The 22546-nt window shown below is 35.2% G+C and overlaps 6 protein-coding genes across 9 annotated transcripts; 5 read left to right on the forward strand and 1 right to left on the reverse strand.

Moving 5' to 3' along the window:
* Nucleotides 1–89: 89 nt before the first annotated feature.
* LOC124407907 (importin subunit alpha-2) lies at nucleotides 90–2131 on the reverse strand. Its single transcript, XM_046884513.1, has 6 exons — nucleotides 1811–2131; nucleotides 1479–1691; nucleotides 1200–1381; nucleotides 827–1019; nucleotides 542–713; nucleotides 90–414 (listed from the first exon to the last, which is right to left on the reverse strand). The coding sequence occupies exons 1-6, from the start codon at nucleotides 2048–2050 to the stop codon at nucleotides 305–307; spliced, it is 1110 nt and encodes a 369-aa protein (XP_046740469.1). The 5' UTR covers nucleotides 2051–2131; the 3' UTR covers nucleotides 90–304.
* A 359-nt stretch (nucleotides 2132–2490) lies between these two features.
* Nucleotides 2491–5407, forward strand: LOC124407940 (ribosomal L1 domain-containing protein 1). Its single transcript, XM_046884552.1, has 8 exons — nucleotides 2491–2939; nucleotides 3035–3887; nucleotides 4001–4161; nucleotides 4437–4472; nucleotides 4574–4618; nucleotides 4813–4857; nucleotides 5054–5086; nucleotides 5157–5407. The coding sequence occupies exons 1-8, from the start codon at nucleotides 2535–2537 to the stop codon at nucleotides 5343–5345; spliced, it is 1767 nt and encodes a 588-aa protein (XP_046740508.1). The 5' UTR covers nucleotides 2491–2534; the 3' UTR covers nucleotides 5346–5407.
* A 344-nt stretch (nucleotides 5408–5751) lies between these two features.
* On the forward strand, nucleotides 5752–7638 carry LOC124407915 (pterin-4-alpha-carbinolamine dehydratase). Its single transcript, XM_046884524.1, has 3 exons — nucleotides 5752–6067; nucleotides 6998–7117; nucleotides 7225–7638. Exons 1-3 carry the CDS (start codon nucleotides 5948–5950, stop codon nucleotides 7405–7407), a joined length of 423 nt encoding a protein of 140 aa, XP_046740480.1. The 5' UTR covers nucleotides 5752–5947; the 3' UTR covers nucleotides 7408–7638.
* A 585-nt stretch (nucleotides 7639–8223) lies between these two features.
* Nucleotides 8224–14672, forward strand: LOC124407902 (serine/threonine-protein kinase D3). 4 transcript variants are annotated; one of them, XM_046884496.1, is made up of 14 exons: nucleotides 8224–8597; nucleotides 8716–9112; nucleotides 9463–9747; nucleotides 9835–9966; nucleotides 10069–10280; nucleotides 10850–11129; nucleotides 11277–11428; nucleotides 11496–11557; nucleotides 11696–11819; nucleotides 11906–12038; nucleotides 12130–12312; nucleotides 12413–13162; nucleotides 13411–13496; nucleotides 13583–14672. In XM_046884496.1, the coding sequence occupies exons 2-14, from the start codon at nucleotides 9058–9060 to the stop codon at nucleotides 13694–13696; spliced, it is 2568 nt and encodes an 855-aa protein (XP_046740452.1). In that variant the 5' UTR covers nucleotides 8224–8597; nucleotides 8716–9057; the 3' UTR covers nucleotides 13697–14672. The 4 variants fall into 4 exon arrangements, with proteins under 4 accessions (XP_046740452.1, XP_046740449.1, XP_046740450.1 ...); XM_046884493.1 differs by having other exon boundaries at nucleotides 8225–8597; nucleotides 12127–12312; XM_046884494.1 differs by having other exon boundaries at nucleotides 8225–8597; nucleotides 9039–9112; nucleotides 12127–12312.
* Nucleotides 14673–18001: 3329 nt separating this feature from the next.
* On the forward strand, nucleotides 18002–19330 carry LOC124408072. Its single transcript, XM_046884736.1, has 3 exons — nucleotides 18002–18757; nucleotides 18836–18993; nucleotides 19115–19330. The coding sequence occupies exons 1-3, from the start codon at nucleotides 18043–18045 to the stop codon at nucleotides 19250–19252; spliced, it is 1011 nt and encodes a 336-aa protein (XP_046740692.1). The 5' UTR covers nucleotides 18002–18042; the 3' UTR covers nucleotides 19253–19330.
* Nucleotides 19331–19732: 402 nt separating this feature from the next.
* Nucleotides 19733–22379, forward strand: LOC124408183 (phosphoacetylglucosamine mutase). The gene is made up of 8 exons (XM_046884931.1): nucleotides 19733–20007; nucleotides 20162–20232; nucleotides 20318–20895; nucleotides 21029–21310; nucleotides 21428–21585; nucleotides 21678–21986; nucleotides 22073–22256; nucleotides 22352–22379. Exons 1-7 carry the CDS (start codon nucleotides 19916–19918, stop codon nucleotides 22212–22214), a joined length of 1632 nt encoding a protein of 543 aa, XP_046740887.1. The 5' UTR covers nucleotides 19733–19915; the 3' UTR covers nucleotides 22215–22256; nucleotides 22352–22379.
* Nucleotides 22380–22546: the final 167 nt, after the last annotated feature.

Raw genomic sequence — 22546 nt, forward strand, 5'->3', positions numbered from 1 at the left:
TTTCGAATATGTTGTATCGAATTACAAGAAAGTAAATGACGCATTGTCAAGTTTTTCTTTTGTAATGTCGACTTCCAAGTAATCATTTTACAAACCCATATGTAAACTTATTATTTTAGTACCATACATTCATTATGACAGGTTGAAGCAATAATTTTGAACGTAAAAAGTTATTTATTAAACATATTAATTTATGTCTAATAAAAAAATCTACGTTTTCTTTTACAAACGTGTAAAAGGGTAGAGAAGAATAAATAAATTCATATTTTATTCAATCTTGTAATTACTTGATAAGTTTGGTAAGTTATAACGATGCTCCCGTGGACAATGCTGCTTGCCGTAATGATGACAAGGTAGATATCAAACCCCGCGCCTGTTCACGATGTCGCAGCGAAGGATGATTATAAAGATTTCCTTAACAAAAAAACAAAATCAAAAACAAGAATAATGCATCGAAGTTGAGGCTAACAAGTTCCTGATCGTATATCTATTACATGATCACAACTTGTATTAATTGTAGTACAAAAATTTTTGTTAGTACCTATAAGCCAGAGTGTTTCTTTTTGCAAATGGAGGTGAGATTGCGTCAACAATTTATTCAAAAGAAGCTGTGTTTCTGTCTCAGTATGCTTTGTATTATTCAATAAAATATCAGCAGCTGCTCCTGTGGTCTCGCAAATAACATTTGCAAGAATTCTAACAGCGGCTGTCACCTAAGGAAAATTCATTGATTTAAAAATCAGAATAATGTTGAGAGATGAAAAAATTTGGAAGAAGCAGAGTATCTTGTTTTCTTTGAAAAGGAATTTCTTCGAAGAATACTCACTCGAACAAGATCAGAAAACTCAGACTTGGTAGCATTGTGGAGATATTCAATAAGCGATGAAAGTAGTATTAAAATATGTTGGACGCATGTGCTGTTCGATGACAATATTGCTAGTAACCAAAGTGTGTTTGGATCATGATAATAGCTTTGTCGACAAAGAATTGCTTTTGTTATGTCAACAATTTCGGAATCCCTGAAAAAATCAAGTATCATAATAATGGATTATTTCTGATGGTCTGTGGATGGTTGAGTTTCTTACATCTGGATTTCTTATATTTCATCGATAATCGACTAATTTAGCACATTGAGCAGGGCTGATAATAGAAAAATGAATGAATACCATTGTTTACAGTTATCTGAATCATCAACTTACTGAATGTGCTCATAGCCAGCATAAACACAATGCATTGTTGCGTAAATGACAGAGGGCAGCAAGGTGAGATCGCATTCTATTATCAGGGAAATCAGAAGCCTCAAGCAGCCCTGAGCATAAACTATTTCGAAGGCCTTCTCGCTTCCAGCGGCTAAATTTCCAATCGTCCAAATGCATATATCCTGAATGACGAAAGGTACCACAAAATTAAATAGAAGCCGTTATCTCAATTTCAATTTGAAGGATCATAGAACATTGTCAATGTCCTAATTTGTTTACCATAAGATTGTAGTTTAGACTGTCCATCGTTGCAAGCAAGTAAGGCCCAGTTGCCTTAGCCAATACATTACAGGCTCTACTATTACCGAGAGCGAGATTGCAGCAACAATTTGCTGCAGCAAGCTGCAGGTCTGGATTACGTCCGGACAGTTCACGAACAAGCGCATGCAAGGCATTATCGACGCTGAGAAACGCATTAATGTTTTCTTCGCTCTGCAATAAAAATATATTCAGTTCCCAGATTTTCATCATAAGGAAGAGGCTAAATAGGGTGGTAGTAATAGAGTGAGAAATCTATTCGACAGCGAAGAAATATTCGCTGACTGGATCACCTGTAAAAACGCATTTTGAAGATGTTGATATTCCTTTAGCCGTAATGATTTTTTCTTAAGAATTTGGGCCTTGGATTTGACAAATTCTTCAGTGTAACATTCGTTCGGAATTGATTCGCCAAGAGCTGGCCGATTCTTATTTAGTTCCAAACTCCGATGATATTTTCTCTCGATCCACGACGTCTCGCGCAATTCTTGCCGCAGAGCATCGGTTCTTTGATCTTTTGTCGTTTCGCACATTTTCGTTGTAAGTTGAATTGATTATTCAATTATTTTCAGATTATTGCTCTCTGTCCGCAGCAATGAAACCACTTGACATCTGAATTTTCAACATTTTTTAATACGCTAATTGAACTCTGTTTTATCGACTGAGTGAGTTATTTGGTGATTTGTCTTTCTGATGTTGTCTATGGATGCGTTCCGAAATTAGCTTCTAGTGCTATCAGCAATCTCTTATCTCTCTTGCACCTGTGAGTTTGTCACTAGCTCTGTCTCTGTCCTATGGAGTTTCTAACGCTGCCAGCTAGTTTTGGAACGCACCCTATGTTGATTCCACTCTCTCAACTCAAGTCCTTGGCTCAAGTCCTTCAAGCACAAGCTCAACTCAACGGCCATTTGTGATTTGAGATTGAGTTGAATAGCCTTTGAATACAAGCAGCCGCGCATGCCGAAACTGAGGGACATAAGGTTACTCGATATTTACGGTGTTGATAAATAAATAAAGATGGGGAAGGTACCTAAAGCAGCGAAGAGCTTGAAGGAAAATGAAAAAGAGCCAAAAGTGAAGAAGTTATTAAATAAACCTGGGGTCAATAAAGGGACCGGTAAACTTAACCTTAAAGAAGCACGTGTTCCTTTGATGCAAATGCTGAAGAGTAACTTACATACAGATAAAAATGTAAATTTTTTAAAAGATTCTAAAAGCTTGTCGAAAAAAAACAATAAAACTCCTTCAAGCACGGTTAAAACTGAAGATAATATCAAGCCGAAAGTCGATTTCAAAGCAGAACAAGTTTCCGTAATGAAGATCTTGAAACGCAAATCTGCCGCTCTAAACGTCGTTAAACCGCCTCAACCGAAGAAAAAAAACGTTTCTTCCGACGTTCCAATTCAAACACAACTGGCAAAGGTAATTCCATCAATTACTATATTCGAACCTTCATAGATTCAACGCGTTCCAATTGTAAAAATGTGTTTTGACGAGAAGTACTTGCCAAATTTCAGAAGACAAAGAAAGTATCGAAGAGTGACAAAAGGCAGAAAGTACCAGAAATAGGAGCCTCAGACGTTAGCAAAGAAGTCTCAGAAAAGGGTCAAGAACAACTACCAGAAAAAGCAGAGGATATAAAGATCGACAATGATCAAGTAACCAAAGGTATCGCAGCTCTTTTGAAACTTGCCAAGCTACAGGTAGCCGATAAGAAAAAGCTATTTGATGGAGAGCATCAGTCAATATTGCTTCAGGTGGCGTGCATTAAGGTTCCAAAAGTACCAAAAAGGCAACTCAGAATTTTACTGCCGCATACACTTGTAACAGATACCGACGACGTAGCGTTGTTTGTGGGGGATATGAAAAAGGGCCGCAGACAAGACTTTGAGCCTACGATAGACCATTATCAAGATCTGCTCAGGAAACACGGTTGCAAACAGATCAAGGATATAATACCGTTAACTCAGGTGAAGACTGAATTTGACCAGTATGAACTGAAGAGAAAACTTTTGTCAAGCTACGACTACTTTTTAACAGATGGTAAGATAGCCGGACATCTGTCGCATCATCTAGGCAAACTGTTTATGGCTAAACGCAAACTCCCAACATCTATCAGAATGAATGCCAAGAATTTAAATCGCGAAATTGATATCGCGCTCAAGAAAACCAGCATGCATCTGCATTCGTATGGAGACACTCATATAGTACAAGTTGCGCATACCGGAATGAAGAAACAAGAAATATTTGCAAATGTTGTAAGCGTTTGCAAAAGTCTCGCCGATAGTTACCCAGGTGGATGGCCAAACATCAGAAGCCTCATTCTAAAAACATCTACCAGCTTACCAGTGCCAATCTACATCACGCTGAGTAAGTTTAGATGGTTGTTGCGTCGAACTTTTTATTATGAAAATTAGTTTTACTACATGTCAGTACTTTCAATGTACAGCTCATCACTTAGGCTAGTTTTCATTTCATTACAGAGAGCAAAAACAAGGTTAAGGTCCCAGTCGTTATACCAAAACGACCCAAAGCTTATCAAACTCAGGTAGGCGAGTTGAGCACGTCGGCCAGCAACGCCAAGGTTGTAGTTCACCCCGATGGTACAGTGAAGGTAGAGAAAGACAAGGATATGATCATCAAAGTACGTTCTCATTTATGCAGATCAAGTTTTTGCCAATTATTCATCTTCTTTTCAGCAGCAATTACTTCTCCAAATGATAAAATTCTGACCACAAATGTTCGCTTTTTTGTATTGGGAACAACACGATAAATTTTATCCTTAATGATTAAATATTGGATCCAATTCATGATAGCCATGATTCAAGATTTTATATGAAATAATTTATCTTGAACTGTTTACTTTAAGATTATCTCAAAACCGATATTAATAGCTGCACTTTTTTCTTCTCTTTGCAGAAAGTTGACAAATTAGCAGGAAAAAAATCAAAGCTGGTACGTAATACAACTTCAAATTATTTTCAGTAATGAAAAGATTCTGTCTTATTTTATTCGCTTACTAATAGATTTTACACTAATTTATATCTGTTTTACAGCCTGCAGATAAAGAAACAGTGAAAAAATCGAAACGGAACAAACAGGTGAGTAATATCCACTTGGCAATAACTTCTGCGAATGATTTCTAACTGTTTTATACCACATGTCAATGATTATAAATTGGATCCAATTCATGAATGCTATGATTCCAAATCGAAACTGAGAGTTAAATGGTCCATCCTTGTTGCTGATCAATAATTGATTCGGAGCTGTATAAAATATCGATTTTTTTTTACAGCAAGCTGCTGTTACCGAAAGCCTGGCAGAAAATCAAGAAGCAACAGTAAGTTTTTAGCAAAATTTCTATTGCCACATAAACTCCTCGAGATAATTCAATCTTACACATACTGCAATGATTAAATAATGGATCCAATTCATGACTGCTATGATTCCAAACTACATATGAGATCTTTGAATGATATGTGAAAAACTATTTCTATATTATACTGTAAAGTAAATAGATATTTCATTTTTTACAGGAAATTGATGAGCCATTCAATATGAAAGCAGAGGTAAATTTTTATTACTTTTAAGTGTGGAATCAAAACCAATACCATAACGTGATCACATATTATATTTTAGGACTCTGATGATGATATAAAAACGGCAATTAATGCAAAGACGTTTGCGGATTCTGAGGACGAAATTGAAGATGCGGAACAAGCGTATCTCAGTCAGTGGCAGCAGGAAACCATCTCTACGACTGCCGAAGACAAAGAACCTAAAAAGAAATCTAAGATCGTTAAAAAAAAAAGGAAAACTAAGGCGTGATTTTTATATCCCGAAGATTAATGAAGTACCCATTAATAATAAATGATAATTGTACATTTAGCATGTTGGGTTCCACACGAAGTATTCATTCACTCTACCAATCATTATACAACAATGGATTTTGTAAATATTTGTTTTTATCTTCCTCCAATCTGATGAATCGAATGGCTAGCCTAAAGTCATATTACTGAATAGCCAGCGAGACAACGCATTTCTGCTGCCGAGAATTTTCTATTGTGATGTAATTTCATTGTAAGAAAATTTGGATTTCAAGGGGGTATTTATTGTCTAATATGCGTGTTATTCGTGAACAAGTATTTTAATGCCTAGTGTTACTGTATGCAAGGAACGCCATGTCTGGTATGGTACCAATACTAGCATATTTTGATTCTGCATCGAGAGTTACAAGTCAGGGATAATCCACACCAGAAAAGTAGCTTTTTATGAATAACAGCGAAAATATTTTTATTTATAATCATGATCCTCTGGCAAGTGTTATGAACCTGAAAACAATTTAATTCGAATTCTCCGTTGACGCTTCGTCTAATCGGTCGAAAATAAGAACAATACGCAGAGTTTACGTAGGTATAGGTTAGGAAATTATGACGATGGCGGCCATATTGAAAACGAGTTTGACCGGTGGGAGAGTTTGTAGAAAGATACTTTACTCTGTCGCAGATCGACGTAGTGCAACATCTCAAGCTCGTAGCAAAACTAAAATGGTAAGAAATTATTTACAATTCGAACTGTACAATATTAGTGGTGATTAAACCGCTGTAACGAATTCTTTTGAAACATATTTAAATCGCTAGAACGAACAAGTTGATTCGTTAATTGTTGTTTTTCAATTTGAATAATATGCCTTGCGATATTCACAACAATATGCTGTGATTATAATATAGAAGTTCTTTTATTAATTTTTAGTACGCGGATGTAAATTAAAAATTTCAATTACGCTCATTGTTGATTTTACTTGAGTGTCGCGTCATTTTTCATGAATCAACGGTATTTGTGAAAGACTTTTCGCCTACGGATGTATTCCATCGCAACAAGTGGTGTGTACGCACTATAGCGTAATCAATATTTCACAACTCCAAGAAGAAATCAACGAAAGGCAGTGATCTAGAAACCTTGAGATTCATGTCGTGGTTTATATGCTACTTTGTATTGTGGTATCACGAATTGATCGAGCATGAATGAAATGTGCAATAAGTCCGCATATTATTCATTATTTACGGACGTCAAAGGCGCGATCAAGGATTTCCGTTTCACTTCAACTGCTTTAGCAATATTTATGGTGGTCGCGGATATTGCGGTCGTGTTTACAAAGATTCGTTTTCGTTTACTATTAAGTTTCCTCTATACGTATTGTTATCTTAATTTTTTTCACACACTTTTAAGCTGCTAATGAAATTGATAATACGATGATTTACGACTATAAGCATTATATGAATACACAGTTTAATACATATGAGTACATATGAGACAGCCAAAGGGTAATTAATGTTTACAAAAAAAAAAGCTAAAATCAGCGCTTTGATAAAATTGTTTGTCGATTATTATTTAATTTTGCATGATTACGAATTAACAATTATTCACGTCTTGCATTTATCAGGCTCGCAATATGTATTGAAATTTTTATCGGATTTCAGGGCAAACTTACTTCTCAGGAGCGAGAAAAGGACTTGAGCCCATTACTGAGCAATGGATGGACAGTACAAGATTCGCGAGATGCCATCTACAAAGAATTTCTATTCAAAAATTTTAATCAGGTCTTATAAATGATTCAGAATTAATATTTATACTTCGAGCTTTAAAGTTTTCTCACACAACCAAAGCAATTCATTTTTATATTATCTTTATAATTTATTTATTATAGGCATTTGGATTCATGTCAAGGGTAGCACTGCAAGCTGAGAAAATGGACCATCACCCCGAATGGTTTAACGTTTATAACAAAGTGCAGATAACTTTGTCTTCCCATGACGTGAACGGATTGTCTCAGAGGGATGTTAAGCTAGCTACGTTTATCGATACCGTTGCTAAAGCATCCAACGAATGATCATAAAAAGAGGGGAAAAAATTCGAATAAATTAATCGTCCGATTATGAAACATAAGTCACGGAAAAGTGACTTTGATTTATTCATTACACCAGCTTCGTCAGTCAGTTTGTTAGGCTTATTCTTTCAAATATACGTAATATATTTCATGTATGTAATATAAGTTTCAGAAGCTAACCACCTAATCGAATGTAAAAAACGACGAATTAAAACAATTTTTAGTTTTTGTTCCCAACTCAAGTTTCAGTCATTTACAGTAGTCATATACAAAAAGCAATACGTTGATTTCTAACGTCAGGTTTAAAGATATCCGCGTTGCTGAAATGACGTAAAAAAAAATCGAAGACAATAAAATATATGTTCCCCCCGCGGACGAGACGGAGGAATTTTCGCCGCGTTCTGCGTAGTTCATACTTGTCCGTGAAGCATCTGCAAGCCGTTTTAAAAATATATGATGCTGCAACGTTTACGTCAAGTGTTTGCAAAATTAAAACTTCAAAATGTAGAATATATATTTTTAATACTTGACTGTCATATTTTATGTAATTCTTAATAACAGTAGCATTAGTAATGAGGGTGAAAACTATTTAGGGAGATTTCTACACTTTGAAAGGTGCGCCAAATAACTTTGAATACGATTGGCTGCAAATCCAAGATAGCCGTCATGCGGTCCGGGCACGCGGGCACGCGATTGGTTATAAGAAATGGCTGCGCACACTGGTTGCGCAGGGACATAACTGAGACGTTCTGTGGTCGATAAGTGGTTCTTCAATATCCGTGAGCGTTGCGAGCATCAAGCATGGTTTCCCATCTGTTGGTCTAATCATTTAGCGGCATGGAAACCACGACCGATCGACGGCACGCTGTCAGTGGTGAACGGGGATAAATAGATTATATTCCGATTTCGACGGTTCCACTCGCGCAAGTGTGTGTAAACCAATGCAGTCTGGGCACAGACGATCGACGAAGTTGAACCCGTTAGCTTTCCGCCTTATAAACAGTATACGCAATATTGACGACACGATGGGTCTGACGAGGTGCAGTGTTAATTGTAATTTGAGAAATTTGTGAAACAGCAAGTGTCGAGTGTACGAGACAGTAGAGAGTAGAACATGATCAAGCTGTGGAGAACGAGTGCAGCATAGCCGTGCGTAACATCAAACTTTGAGGAGTTTATGAGCAGACCAGAAGGTGGGTTGGCCTGCCAAAGCTAACTGTACATTGCTTCGCAAATGTATGCTTGTGACCTGTCCGTGTGCATGCGTCAGTGTAATTTTACACCTTTTTAAATACCTTATTATTATTTCAGTTTGGGCTGTTTCTCGTACCGAGTAACATTCAATAACGATTTCAGACTATTCCTCCGTTTGTATTGTCAAACCGAGCTCCTTTTCTTTCTCAATTGCGCTGGTTTTACGCCTGTAATTATACCGTTGCTCGTTAATACTGCAAGACCCCTTTTTTTCTCTAACGTATATACAACAACACGACCGTCGAAAGCTGTCGTAAAAACATGCGAGAAACATATGCATTCGTATCCGCCTCGGTTTTCGAACATTACGTAGCTTTAAAACGTATACGTCTCGCATCCGTATAACTACCCTACACACTCCTCTACATTTCGCTTCAATGAATACACGCATTTGAATGAATGGACCGAAGATTTGCCAAGACGTTATTTGATACTGCTGCAAAACCCCTAAAAAGTATGTATCATATTAAATATTTCACTTCAGATTTCACGCGTACCATGACTCATTCTAGTACTTCTTAAATTTTACATAATTTTCAATCAATTGGTTCATCATACTTTATATTACCACATTTATATTTTATTTAAACGGTTAATATGTGGCAAATCGTTCAATCTTAGTACTGACCACTTTCGATTTGTTAAAATTACTTGGTATTATCTTTGGAATTATTCATTAATAGACTTTTGTCGCGTATTAGGCAAAACAGTTGCGCATATTTGTATATATATATATATATAGGTTTTTAACTAAGGAAGGAATCAGCCGACGGCATATTTTAAAAGGAATTTATTATTTTACAGTGGATTGGACACAAGTTATAATGGAGGGACCTGAGGTGACGTTTTTATTCCAGTTCGGGCTGACTCGCAATACCGTAACTGTTGAGGCTAGCGCTCTCACATTAAAAGCTCTGAAAGACTTTGCCTGTGATTTTATCAACGATAAGTGTCCCGATCATGGCTTGAGCCGTCTAAATGAAAGGCTGCTCTTGTTTAAACACGATTATAATTCAACAAATATTCTTCAACTTATTACAAATGCTACCGAAGTTGTGGACGAAACATTGGTTGAAATAGTATTGACTGGTAAGTCAAGATACAATAAAGATTAATCTTATGGTTTTCATTCTTGTCTTGCAACTGCTAAAATTTATTTCATATTTCACATTTCAGCACAAGTACCGAGTGAGGATGTACTTATACGACCACATACCCTGGCGGTTCATTCGTATAAGGTTCCAACTTTTTGTGATTTTTGTGGTGAAATGTTGTTTGGTCTAGTTCGTCAAGGACTTAAATGCGAAGGTAACATTCAGTCAGTCACATTCTAATCTGAAATTCTCCGTAATTGCTAATGATTTTTCGAAATACAACAGTACCTATAATCTTGCTTTTTATTTCTTTTAGGATGTGGAATGAATTATCATAAACGATGCGTCGTTGTAATTCCTAACAATTGTTCCAACGATGGTAATCAAAGGAGACGCAGCTCTACGTTCTTGAATGTTCCCAGGTCCCCGAGCCAAGGTTCGACTAGCAGTTTGGCTAGTGGTAGCGATGACACTGCTAATCTTAGCACAAGTACCGCATCCCACTCAAGCCAAAATAACAGCACGCTTGTAAGTATTACGGTTTTTATTATCATTTTATTATCAACGCCGTTTTGTTTCCCTTCAGTTTGTCAGCTCGAACAAATTTCGTTTTCGTTCATTATGTTAAGAAAAGTTTAAAGTTAATTAAGTTATTTTACTGTAACAGGGAAACTGTTGATTAAGCAAACTTAAATTTCAAACCTTTCAACCGCGAGATAATATTTAGGATATCAGCATAACAGCTTTTGTGCCTCGAGAGGAAGTGTCCAATCCAGAACTCGCGATGATTATCTATAATTGGTCAGTTCCTGCAGAGATGAAAGTGTTATCGATGTGTGGTTCCTTTTTTATGTCGTCTATGCTTCAAACATATTTAAGGATAATACTTTTTCAATCAACTTTCAGGATATAATAATTATGTTTAAACTTTTATTACAATAATTTAACTACGCTATCCATTATTATTTATTGGTTTTAGTTATTGGAAAATAAACAAATATAGAGTATGTAGATAGTTTTTAACAACTAGTGTTTACCTGTTAATAATTGAATATATAGAAATTGACATTGATGTTTTGTTTTCTTCTATCTTGCAGACTATCCCCAACATATTAGTTCCCAAACCATCACGTTCACCATTGTTGGGGGGGCGTCCACCTTGGATAGATCGTGAAATTGGAAATCGTATTAAAATTCCGCATACTTTTGTAGTGCATACTTATACTCGGCCCACAGTTTGCGGATTATGCAAAAAACTATTGGGAGGATTATTTAAACAAGGTTTACAGTGCAAAGATTGTCAGTACAATACTCATAAAAAATGCATCGACAAAATTCCTAAAGATTGTACTGGCGAGATTCCTAGAGATAGTACAGGTGATGAATATTTCTATTCTATCAATTAACTGGTATACTTCATACTTTTGAATTGATTTTAGTACGAAAAATTGTCAAAAGTTCTCTACAAATTAAGCAAGAATTTTCATTAAAGTATACAGTAAATAATATAGCTTCTTTATTTAGGTGGGGAATATCGAGACGGTGGCGAAACCGAAGGGCGATACGGTGGTCGTAATGAAGAAGGAGACGCTGACAGTGCCACCGAATCTCCATTGCCCCCATTGCATACTTTGTGTGTGACTGATGACGGTAACCACAATGGGGGATTAAATTCTGTAAGTTATTAAAAAGCTTGATTTAAAAACCATAATCATAACACATTTATCAATATTTTTTCCACAGGATCTCATTCCAAGTCATGACGAAGTCTCGTCTGACGAATTTCCAAAGACCAGACCCTCGAGGTAAGATTTTAAAAAAAGCTACAGCAATCTATTCCCCAAAGTCAAGTCTCTATGCAATATATTTTTCTAAAGATGTTTCTCTTTGATTCCTCTATCGTCCCTTGCCTTTTCTTGTTTCTACATTATTAAAGTTTGCAGTTCATCGCCAAGTAACAACATTCCGCTGATGCGAATAGTTCAAAGTGTTAAACATACAAAACGACGCGGTTCTAAAGTTCTGAAAGAAGGTTGGATGGTGCATTTTACTAGTCGTGATTCGACGGTTAGTGAAAGAATATGATAATATTTAACGATACTACATAGTTTGTAATATCGAGTTAACCGTTGCTAATATATCCCTAATTTCAGAGGAAAAGACATTATTGGAGACTAGATACGAAAGCTATTACACTGTTTCAAAGTGACAGCGGACACAAATATTACAAGGAGATACCATTGGCGGAAATTTTGTTTATTGATATTGCCAGAACGACACATTCCAGTAAGCTTCATTACAAAATAATAAACTGACATTTGGTATTCGATTAACTAACTTTATTCATGGGAAATGCAAAAATGAAAATATTTTGCAGATTCTATGCATTGTTTTGAATTGAGAACTGCAAACGTGGATTATTATGTCGGTGAAGATCCATTCTACGGCGGAGCCACTGGACAGATGCCTCCACAAGAAAGCGGCGTCGGAGCGCACTTAGCTAAATCATGGGAGACGAGTATTCGGCAAGCTTTAATGCCTGTTACTTCTGCATCGTCACGTAAATAAAAAGTTTTTCATATGTTTCAGTTGGTCAGAATTGTAATAAATGCAACAGCAAACGTTTTTACATATAAAATGTAATCTTCAATCATTTGTAGCGCAAGAGCAACAGTCTATGGAACCTGATGAGCGTGTAGTCGATATGTCACAACTGTATCAAATTTGTCCAGACGAAGTATTGGGGTCTGGTCAATTTGGGATAGTGTACGGTGGTACATACCGCAAAACGGGTCGCGCCGTGGCGATCAAAGTAATTGACAAACTTCGTTTTCCCACAAAGCAGGAGGCACAGCTCAAGAACGAAGTTGCAATTTTACAAAATCTTTCGCACAGCGGTGTCGTTAATTTGGAGCGAATGTTTGAAACGCCAGAACGAATATTCGTTGTGATGGAGAAGTTGAAAGGAGACATGCTCGAAATGATTTTGAATTCGGAAAGGGGACGCCTCAGTGAAAGGATTACAAAGTTTCTTATAACACAAATATTAGTCGCGCTGAAACATTTACACAGTAAAAATATTGTCCATTGTGATCTGAAACCAGAAAACGTATTGCTCAGTAGCAACAGCGATTTTACTCAAGTAAAGCTTTGCGATTTTGGATTTGCAAGGATCATTGGAGAGAAGAGTTTCAGAAGAAGCGTTGTTGGTACTCCTGCTTATTTGGCTCCTGAAGTATTGAGAAATAAGGGATACAACAGATCACTGGATATGTGGAGTGTTGGCGTTATTATCTATGTCTCACTTAGCGGCACGTTCCCATTCAATGAGGAGGAAGATATCAACGAACAAATTAAAAACGCAGCTTTCATGTATCCGCCAAAACCATGGAAAGAAATATCTTCTGATGGTAAGTTTTAACAACAGTTAAAAACGCATTTCAATTTCATAGGAATAATATAAATTGAGTTTTGGCTTATCAAAATTCGATTATACATAAAGTTCGGTCAACCCAATTGAAAAAAAAACGTCAAAATTATTTCAATACAAATTCACTTGCATGTTTCCGATTGATATAACATTTGTAGCAGCTGGTTTGTTACTACTTTTTTTTTATAATTTTCGTTATTTCTAATACTTCAATCTTATTTCTTACAGCTATAGATCTAATTAATAATCTGCTGCAAGTTAAACATCAAAAGCGATATACCGTTGACAAGAGTTTACAGCACGTATGGTTACAGGTGGGCAAATCTTAATGAAAGTAGAGATTAGAAGTTCAATGAGTAAAAAAAATTTCTTACGTCAGCTACGTTGTTTGCGATTTTAGGATTACCAAACATGGTGCGATCTTAGAGAACTCGAGCAACAAGTTGGGTGTCGTTACTTAACTCACGAAAGTGACGACGCCCGTTGGATGTCCTATGCTAATCAACAGGCATGACAAAACTTCTCTCCGACTATAACCATTGAACCACCAACATCTATGCTACACAAGGGATGGGCGCGAAGTGCTCGTGCTACCCTCAGACGGTTCATTCGCACCTGACAAAGCAGAAACGTTTGAAACGCATTTCATTTTACATATTTCCGTCAAGTGATATTGAAAGCAATTTATTCCTGAAATAGTATTCAATGTTTTTCGAAACATTTTTGGCAAATCTCCCATATAATGAAACTGCGAGCCCTTGATTAGTATTACATACGTTACAATAATGCAAAATAACCGCGAATCTTGGTGTATTTTAGAATAATGTCACAGTGAGCAGAGCAATCGCATTTTAGGTGACATTTTTTTTAATCACTGCCTTGTGTGACCCTGGGCTTTTAGGTATATTCAATTTTTTTATTTGTTGAAATTGCTCTATCGAATGAAAAATGAAACCATTTTTAAAAATACCCGAGATATGCGTCCGTGAAAAGCTTGCAGCTTAATTTACATAATAAAATTGACCAAACTCCTGATAATTACCGAATGATTAACTTTGATACCATTGCATTTAGCATTGTCAGATGCCAACTTCCCGAATTTAGATGAGATTTTTACCATAGTTAGTTTTAAAAATAAATGGACGGATTAACGGAAATATAACGATAGTTCGATAGTTGAATCATGTTTAAGACGAATTACTGAAATTTATAATATAGAGAAAAGATTCGAGCATTTCTTGAGAATTGTTAATTGAAGAATTTTCCTTCGAATTTCAAGTTATTGTTACATTAAATTTTTTACTTGTCTTCATTTTTTTCTTATACGATAAGATTTGCGGTTGTTGATTCATCCATTTTTCTCAATAATTTTTGCACACAATGAGCCTTACACATAATGAGTTTCCATTTTTAGGAATGGAATCTTTATAAACATCGGCTCTATTATTCCATTTGAGCTGAGATGAAAAAAATGTCTTAAAAAAAAAAAAATTATGGCCGTATATTGATTCCCGTTTCACGTTTATGTAAAATTTTATTAGCTAGTGAAAAAACCGTATATTATTATTATATTATTACATATATTTTTATGAATCGAAAGAGGTATTCTAAGAATAGAACTTATGCTTTGAAGTGCGGCTTACAAATAAGTGGTAACAACGGCAATTGTTGAAATTGTTATTGAACCATGTTTACCCTAAGCGAGAATCTTTGATTTCCGATATGATGATTATTATTATCAATAATTCTACGAATCTCTAAGTTGTGACCTGGTTGTGGGATCTGGTTAATTGTAATTTTAATTTTATATTATTTTATTATATCAATTGATGCAATATTACAACATTATACTATATACTGTTCTATTTTATATACATCATACTTAATTAAATGCTCAGTATAACGAGCTATTCAGGAGTCGGTGATGTATTCTATATATAGGATTAACTTCGGGGAGACCCTTTCGTACTTGACTTTTGGATAGTTCCTCAATATCACTCGCTTTTTACAGTGATAGATAACATTAGCATATTGTTTTAACCCGAGAGCCATTATAATTGAATGATAGGTGAGCCTAGCTTGATCTTTTCAAATTTAGCTCAAAACGTTAAAAAAACGTCAAAAGTATACGTAGAATGTTTTGTTATTGCTCGAAAAACGAGTATATAGAGAACGAAGATGTTGAGGAGTTTTGTACCTATGGTTTATTGGTTGTGGAAATCATGATATAAAAAAACGCACAGTAAATCATTCCGAACGATTTTTTTTCAATCTTGTTAACTAATTACGTGCTTAGTATACCTGATTTTATATTTTTTATATCAACTCAATAATATAACTTGAGAATTCTTGTTCTTTCGTTAAAAAACGGTATTCTAAATACTTATATTTGATCTATTTTACCTGGAAGTAAAAGATCTACAGTGAATAAATTGATTATAATAATGTATTGTAGCTCTCAGGTGTACAGTTTATGCATTGATTAAGTTTTTAACAATTTTACGTTTGTATTACATTTTTTAGTACGTTGATTGTAACATCTTGATATTATTTAAATGAATTTAATTCAGCATAAAAGTATATATTTCTATTATCGTCATTATTACGTTTTTCATTTCATTGAACCACGGCATGCGTCTATACAATATTTTTAATTTATTTAAAAAATTCTTTTGTCCTTTTAGAAAATCTAAAAAATGTAAAATATAATTGATTTTAAATCTTCCCACTATCACTGTCAGTTAGTTACTAAGTTGGCTGATGTCTTGAACGTCAAATGTTATAGTTGTGCGAAATAAGAATAAGGCCTACTCAAGGTGCAGAATATTCATTTTACGCAACACATGTTACTTGTCGCAGATTAATTCATACGTACAAATATGCACGTTCATCGAAATAAAAGTTCGAAGCAATTTCTTATTAAATAGCACAAAATTGTTATTAGTCTTACCGTCCACACACAAACAGATACGCAGTTGGTCATTTTTCAAATCAAAATTGTTATCAATAATAGGCAACAATGTTTGTATAAAACTATAAATGTCTTGCTTAGGCTTGTTTATAAGTGAACAAAGAATTTCACGTAACATTGCCTAAATTATTAAAAAACTAATGATACTGGCTTAGCCCAAGTTTAAAGCCGTTGTATCTGGCATCTACTAGAATTAGTGAATTTGTTCGAAAATACATTGATCAAATTAAATTGTAGAGTGTTGATCAAAAGTTCAAATTTCTATGTTGAAAATTGCATCTTATTGCTTGACATGTCTTCTTATTGAAATTAATATTAGGTAAATTGTCTTTTGCGGTCGTGTTTGAAGCTGCAAAGCCTTGCTGTAAATTATATATAATCTGTTGTTGCTCTGCAAATTAACATATATATAATATATATACAAAAATGATCTAAAGATAAGTAATAAAATGTATTATTACATTATAATTATGAATATTTCTAATACAGTTGAGAATAATATATCTTGTTGGTAAATTGTAACATTATTAACTCTACATTTTTAAAAGCAAACTAGACTATACACCTTGTGTGATTTCTTATACTAGTTATCACTCATACCGCCGAACGGATACACCAATGTACGTCTATTGTCAATAAGGATTACGTGCACCCGTACGTGGACATAATTTTTTTATACGCCGAACTAGTATTGCCATCTGGTCTTAGAAGAACTTCCTGTCTGTTGTGGAAATTCAATTGTATTGTCAGTCTTCCAAAGTTATCACTTAGTACATATTTACGAATACATCACACTTGCGAAATAGATGATTTCTTATTGATCAAAACTAATTACTCGATGCCAATATTTTGTGAAATGTCATTATTCCATAAAAATTATACAATCTAATTCACTACTCTGACTTTATAATCTCGCTGTATTAAGCTTTCTTCTACTTATGTCACCTTTATCTTCCCTAAGAAGTTGGTTTTGAATAAATGAATAATAAATGATAACTATATTATTTTAGTTGCTCAAGAATTAAGTGTTAAAACTTGGGTGAAGCAAACAGAAGGGCCTAATAATTTATCACTGAAAGCAGATCATGTAATCATGCATTGTAGAGCTGATCTGTTTTTAGAGGTAATCATATTTGTATCATTAATATATCTAATGTAGTAGTAGCTTGCAAGTTAATAATCCATTATGCTAACAGATAATGCGCATTGCTTAATATTTACAGTATTACCGAGAGGTTGTTCAGATTTAAAGCAAAAAACATTTATTAAAAAACAAACAAAAGATATAATAATAAAACATAAAAAATAAAGAAAAATTTAAAACTATACATGTATGTTAATAAGTGAATAATAAACAAAAATAAAGAAATATGTAATCGTTTATGCAATTATGTAAGGGCACAAAATATAAATAAAAAGTTTTTTACTCTCAACCTTTAACTAATTTATTGATCTGGCTTTCGGATATTGTCTAACATTCTTTGGAAATGTTTTAACTGGTTGATGTGCAGTTCAATATTTTAAACTCTCTGTTACACTATACCTTTAAGAACATAAAAATAGTCTCATTGCTTTAGTTCTGGCAGCAGGAAGTCGAAGGTACCCTGCTTGAAATAATTACTTTTGTTCTTCCGTTATGCATCCATGACTCTTAAGAGATTTAGTTCAACTTAGAATTTGCAGCAACTATCATGTCATTTCTTTACCGTAGCTTAAATTTAAGTGGAGTACGGATTTACCAATATTGAATCGTTATTTCATTTGTTAAAAATTACCACCAGTGAACGCTTCTTTGGCAAAAATATAAATACAATAATTTTGATCCGTTTCCATAAAATATCATAATAATTAGAGTGAAAAACACTTTTATATAAGATTAAACTTTAAGTATGATCATTCAGAATACGATGATATTAAAATGTCACTTAGTTTTCTTCATTGTGAACAAACTATTTGCTACCGGAGAGTGGGTAGAGTTGCCGCAGTTCTCCGACGAAACGAAGGTTTACAAATTATCGGGATACCGGCATGGTACATTGAATAATAAAGTATCAAGCAACGATCACAGTACTGTGTCAGACTACAATTTTGCAATTGCAAATAACTTAAATGACTTTGGAAATACACATGGAAACATTAGTGTAGTGATTGTTTCACATGACTCCAAAGATCCTGAACACCACGCCGAATTGATCACAACAAATCCTTCAAACTTCTCCAACCAGTCGTCATTGCACATCTACAATAATGATGATCGCAATCATGATCCAGTGGATGCAGCCACACAAAATATAGACATAATCTCTAGTTTAAAAGAAGTTGTACACAGCGATGTGGTGACATCTACTCCAATGGGACACTTGACTGTGGAATCACCAACTGAAAGACTCGACGATCCGACAACAGCAATGCCAATATTACAATTCTCAACTACCGGAGAGCCTCATTCTGATAAAATATCATGCAATAATCAGACACTGGAAGATTATTTGCCAATGGAAATGCTGAGGAAGGTTCATCAAACTTTAAAATCTCAACCGTCAACTATGAAGGGAAAGATTCGTTTCTTGAAACAGTTCAAGAATGATTTGAGAGCTGAAATTGGTGAGTAAACGATTTCCTTCAGCGTCATTGCTTCATAGACTTCATGCTCAATTGAATTATTTTTCTCATGTTGCTCAGAGGCACGACTCATCGCTGCTTTAGCTCCAGCTAGGCGAACCAGAGGTGCTCATGACTATTGGGACAATGAAGAAGAAATTGGTTTTCCATCTCTGGAAGGAGCTTTAATGGCAATATCATTTTTAACTTTTGCTGTTTACCTAATACAGCTAGTTATGGTATCGTATATAGTGCACTTTATTTTTTTAGTAAAATAACATTAGCTACATTCTGTATAAATATTTCTAAATTCATGTCATTTGAATATTTTAAACTAACAATATTTTTAATTCTCCACAGCTGTTATTCCGCAATACCAATAATCCGGCGAACGGTGCAACCATTTTCTTTGGAAGAAACCGACGATCGACAGTGGACTCGCTTACTAATAAAACAGATGAGATTCTATACTACTTAGACACATTCGATACAGAATAGTGATTACAGACAGTTATAATTCATTCAATGTAGTAGGTGTATAATTCAAGATCATTAGATTCGGTGCAATCCAGGCAAGCTGTTTGCTGCTCAAGAGAATATAGAAATTTTATGGGTTCTTCGCAGATACAATCTTGAAACATTTTTATACTAGTTCTTTAGTGTTCTGTCAGCATGTTGTCACGGCGGAATTTAAACATATTGTAATACAATGATTTTTAAACAGTAATATTCGAACTGGTTCTCTTATTTTTGCTATGATTGGTGCGATCTTACATTCCCTACCTCACTAATAATTAACGGGGCTATATTAATTTACATATCTGTGTCTATCACGTTGTTGTACATAATTAATATAAAATTCAGTATATTTTTCGTCTTGAGCGATGTTCTCAAAATTTTGAATTTTTTATCCATTGTTGGGGATTATTGTGCGAACTTCGGTGATATCGAAATTCGATATTATTCAAACTCCCGGAACGCGGCATAAATAAGCCGAGTGGAAAGTGTGGTGTTGGAGGTACTTGAAAGGTGATTTTTGGTGGGAGCCTTGAAGCTCGATATTTGCGATATCTGAAAGTATATGAGTAGAAATAAGGTGAAAATTCGGCGCGTCTTGAAGCAGCCCAAGTTCGGTTCACTGTTCAATAGCAATCACAAGAGATGGATGTCACGTCGATTGAGACTGCAAGGTCTTCGCATCCTAAAACTTACGATGGTCACATTCAGTATGGGACTGCTGGTTTTAGAACGAGGTAACTCAAATGTCAACGTCTATCTCCCCAATTTCATTTATATTTCTAAAATCCTATAAATCCATCGGTGCCGAAACGTTCAGTGTGACAGCCTCAGGCATAACCTATAACTATCAAATTTCCGTCCCATATTTACGTCTCCTATTCTTTACAGATCAGAAATATTGGATCATGTTATGTTCAGAATGGGACTGTTGGCCGTATTGAGATCGAAAAGCAAACGAGGTAAGGTCAGAATTTTCATATCGTTGAATAAAGCAAGCCGGGCACAAATCCTAATCTGATCAGGTCTTTGCCCTCTCAATTCCAGCCGCGATTGGTCTCATGATAACGGCCAGCCACAATGAGGAACCTGATAATGGAGTAAAACTTGTAGATCCAGCAGGTGAAATGTTAGAAGCGTCGTGGGAGAAACTAGCAACTGAGCTGGCTAATGTCGAAGATGCTAAACTTGTATCGACCTTGCAGAATATCGTTAGTTCTCAAAACATTGATATCAATGCTCCTGCAAATGTGGTAGTTGGTAGAGACACTAGACAGAGTAGCCCTATGTTGGCGACCGCTGCAGTCGATGGAATAAAAGCACTGCAAGGCACAGTGAAAGACTTTTCCATCATAACTACTCCACAATTGCATTATCTTGTAGTTTGTGTCAATACTAACGAGAGTTATGGAGTTGCAACGCTGCATGGCTACTATCAGAAACTTAGCAATGCTTTCAAAGAGATACGGGGAAGCTCAACAACTTATAAAAATTATATTCCAAACCTTGTTCTGGATGCCGCAAACGGTGTTGGCGCTATTGCAGTGAGGGAATTCCAGAAGTATTTAGGAGATTCTATTCAAATTGAGCTTTACAACGATGGAAGTGGAAAGCTGAATTATATGGTAAAAAAATTTTTTTTGATTGTAAACCCGTCTTACTATCGCTTAATTAAGCTCTGATAGATTTTCGATCTCTCAACCAGATTGCAACAGTTGGTGAGTTATTAAAATCATTGTATTGTTTATTTGCCAACAGTGCGGAGCTGACTTTGTTAAAGTACAACAAACTCAGCCAATGAATGTACCACAACAACAAAATGCAAGGTGTGCTAGTATTGATGGCGATGCAGATAGAGTTGTATATTACTACACTGATGGGCAAAACAAATTTCATTTGTTGGATGGAGATAGAATAGCCACATTAATAGCGAGTTATTTTAAAGAATTGCTTCAAGAAAGTGGGCTTGATTTACAACTTGGCTTAGTGCAGACTGCATATGCTAATGGAGGCTCAACAGATTATATCTCCAAAGTTTTGGTTGGTCCAGCTTGTTTAAAATACTGAAAATCTGGATAATCTTTCACTGACTTTATGACAAATGACTAGGTAAAAGTGCATGGTAAATTGAATAAAATATATATATATTGGTTTCAGAAAATCCCTGTGGCTTGCGTCCCAACAGGTGTCAAGCATTTACATCACAAAGCTCTTGATTTCGATATTGGAGTTTACTTCGAGGCAAATGGTCACGGAACTGTAACTTTTAAGGAGAGTGCACTTGGAACGATACGCAGTGCTATTGCAAATTTGAGGTAAAATCAAAAGTCTAAGGGTTCCAGACTGTAAATCCATCCAACATAATATCTGTTAGACAACTTATAATGCACCATTTTTCACATTAAAGATTACCAGAAACTGCAAGGAATGCTGCTTCCAAACTACTGAACGCTATTGAAGTGATAAATCAAACTGTGGGTGATGCGCTCAGCGATGTGCTCATTGTAGAAACCATATTACATTCGAAAGGATGGAATCTGGCAGACTGGGAAAAAAGCTACACAGATCTTCCAAACAAGCAGTTGAAAGTAAAAGTTAGCGATCGAAACGTTATCAGTACAGTAGATGCTGAACGAAAATGTATAACACCTGCTGGTCTACAGGAGAGAATTGATACCTTAGTGGCAAAATATCCAAGGGGTCGTTCTTTTGTAAGGTATGAAAGTTGAGATGCGCAATTTGAATCAAATAATATGCTGTACGAGTAATTTAGAAGTTTGTTAAACAGTTTTTCATTTCTAGGCCATCTGGCACAGAGGACCTTGTCAGAGTTTACGCAGAAGGTCAGAGTGTTTCTGAGGTACAAAAATTGGCTGCTGAGGTTTCACTAGCTGTCTACGAATTAGCTGGAGGCATTGGTCCTGTACCAATTGTTCCAAGCTAAAATTAACAAAAATCCTGGAAGAATCTAGCCTGATAACAAAGACAAAAATTGATGCTTAAAATTATCCAGGTGATGCATTCCTGATCGATGCTATTTTAAATGTGGTCTTGTTAAACAAAGTAGGTCACAAAATGAATGACCTATGTGAGTAAATATATTTTTCTTACAAAGCATAAGTACTTGTTGAGCGATGCGTGAACAAACATTACCTATATCTAGTAATATGGTGATGGTATTAAGTCAAATTTAAGTAATTATTACATATATTATTGAATAAATAATTCCTCAAGTCTTTACATTACTTATTTAATTCTTTCATACAGATTTTGCTC

The sequence above is a fragment of the Diprion similis genome, chromosome 7 (assembly GCF_021155765.1).
Source record: "Diprion similis isolate iyDipSimi1 chromosome 7, iyDipSimi1.1, whole genome shotgun sequence".
NCBI lineage: Eukaryota > Metazoa > Arthropoda > Insecta > Hymenoptera > Diprionidae > Diprion > Diprion similis.

Excerpts from the sequence above, each read along its gene's own strand:
- LOC124407907 (XM_046884513.1), bottom strand. The coding sequence starts at position 2,050 with ATGTGCGAAACGACAAAAGATCAAAGAACCGATGCTCTGCGGCAAGAA. Across the intron at positions 1,692-1,810 it reads TTCAAAATGCGTTTTTACAG|AGCGAAGAAAACATTAATGC; the intron begins GTGATCCAGTCA and ends TTTTTATTGCAG. Across the intron at positions 714-826 it reads AGTTTTCTGATCTTGTTCGA|GTGACAGCCGCTGTTAGAAT; the intron begins GTGAGTATTCTT and ends AATTTTCCTTAG.
- LOC124407940 (XM_046884552.1), top strand. The coding sequence starts at position 2,535 with ATGGGGAAGGTACCTAAAGCAGCGAAGAGCTTGAAGGAAAATGAAAAA. Across the intron at positions 3,888-4,000 it reads GCCAATCTACATCACGCTGA|AGAGCAAAAACAAGGTTAAG; the intron begins GTAAGTTTAGAT and ends ATTTCATTACAG. Across the intron at positions 4,162-4,436 it reads ACAAGGATATGATCATCAAA|AAAGTTGACAAATTAGCAGG; the intron begins GTACGTTCTCAT and ends TTCTCTTTGCAG.
- LOC124407915 (XM_046884524.1), top strand. The coding sequence starts at position 5,948 with ATGACGATGGCGGCCATATTGAAAACGAGTTTGACCGGTGGGAGAGTT. Across the intron at positions 6,068-6,997 it reads CTCGTAGCAAAACTAAAATG|GGCAAACTTACTTCTCAGGA; the intron begins GTAAGAAATTAT and ends ATCGGATTTCAG. Across the intron at positions 7,118-7,224 it reads TATTCAAAAATTTTAATCAG|GCATTTGGATTCATGTCAAG; the intron begins GTCTTATAAATG and ends TATTTATTATAG.
- LOC124407902 (XM_046884493.1), top strand. The coding sequence starts at position 9,058 with ATGGACCGAAGATTTGCCAAGACGTTATTTGATACTGCTGCAAAACCC. Across the intron at positions 9,967-10,068 it reads TCAAGGACTTAAATGCGAAG|GATGTGGAATGAATTATCAT; the intron begins GTAACATTCAGT and ends TATTTCTTTTAG. Across the intron at positions 11,820-11,905 it reads TTACTAGTCGTGATTCGACG|AGGAAAAGACATTATTGGAG; the intron begins GTTAGTGAAAGA and ends CCCTAATTTCAG.
- LOC124408072 (XM_046884736.1), top strand. The coding sequence starts at position 18,043 with ATGATCATTCAGAATACGATGATATTAAAATGTCACTTAGTTTTCTTC. Across the intron at positions 18,758-18,835 it reads TGATTTGAGAGCTGAAATTG|AGGCACGACTCATCGCTGCT; the intron begins GTGAGTAAACGA and ends CATGTTGCTCAG. Across the intron at positions 18,994-19,114 it reads ACCTAATACAGCTAGTTATG|CTGTTATTCCGCAATACCAA; the intron begins GTATCGTATATA and ends AATTCTCCACAG.
- LOC124408183 (XM_046884931.1), top strand. The coding sequence starts at position 19,916 with ATGGATGTCACGTCGATTGAGACTGCAAGGTCTTCGCATCCTAAAACT. Across the intron at positions 20,896-21,028 it reads GTGGAAAGCTGAATTATATG|TGCGGAGCTGACTTTGTTAA; the intron begins GTAAAAAAATTT and ends ATTTGCCAACAG. Across the intron at positions 21,586-21,677 it reads AGTGCTATTGCAAATTTGAG|ATTACCAGAAACTGCAAGGA; the intron begins GTAAAATCAAAA and ends TTCACATTAAAG.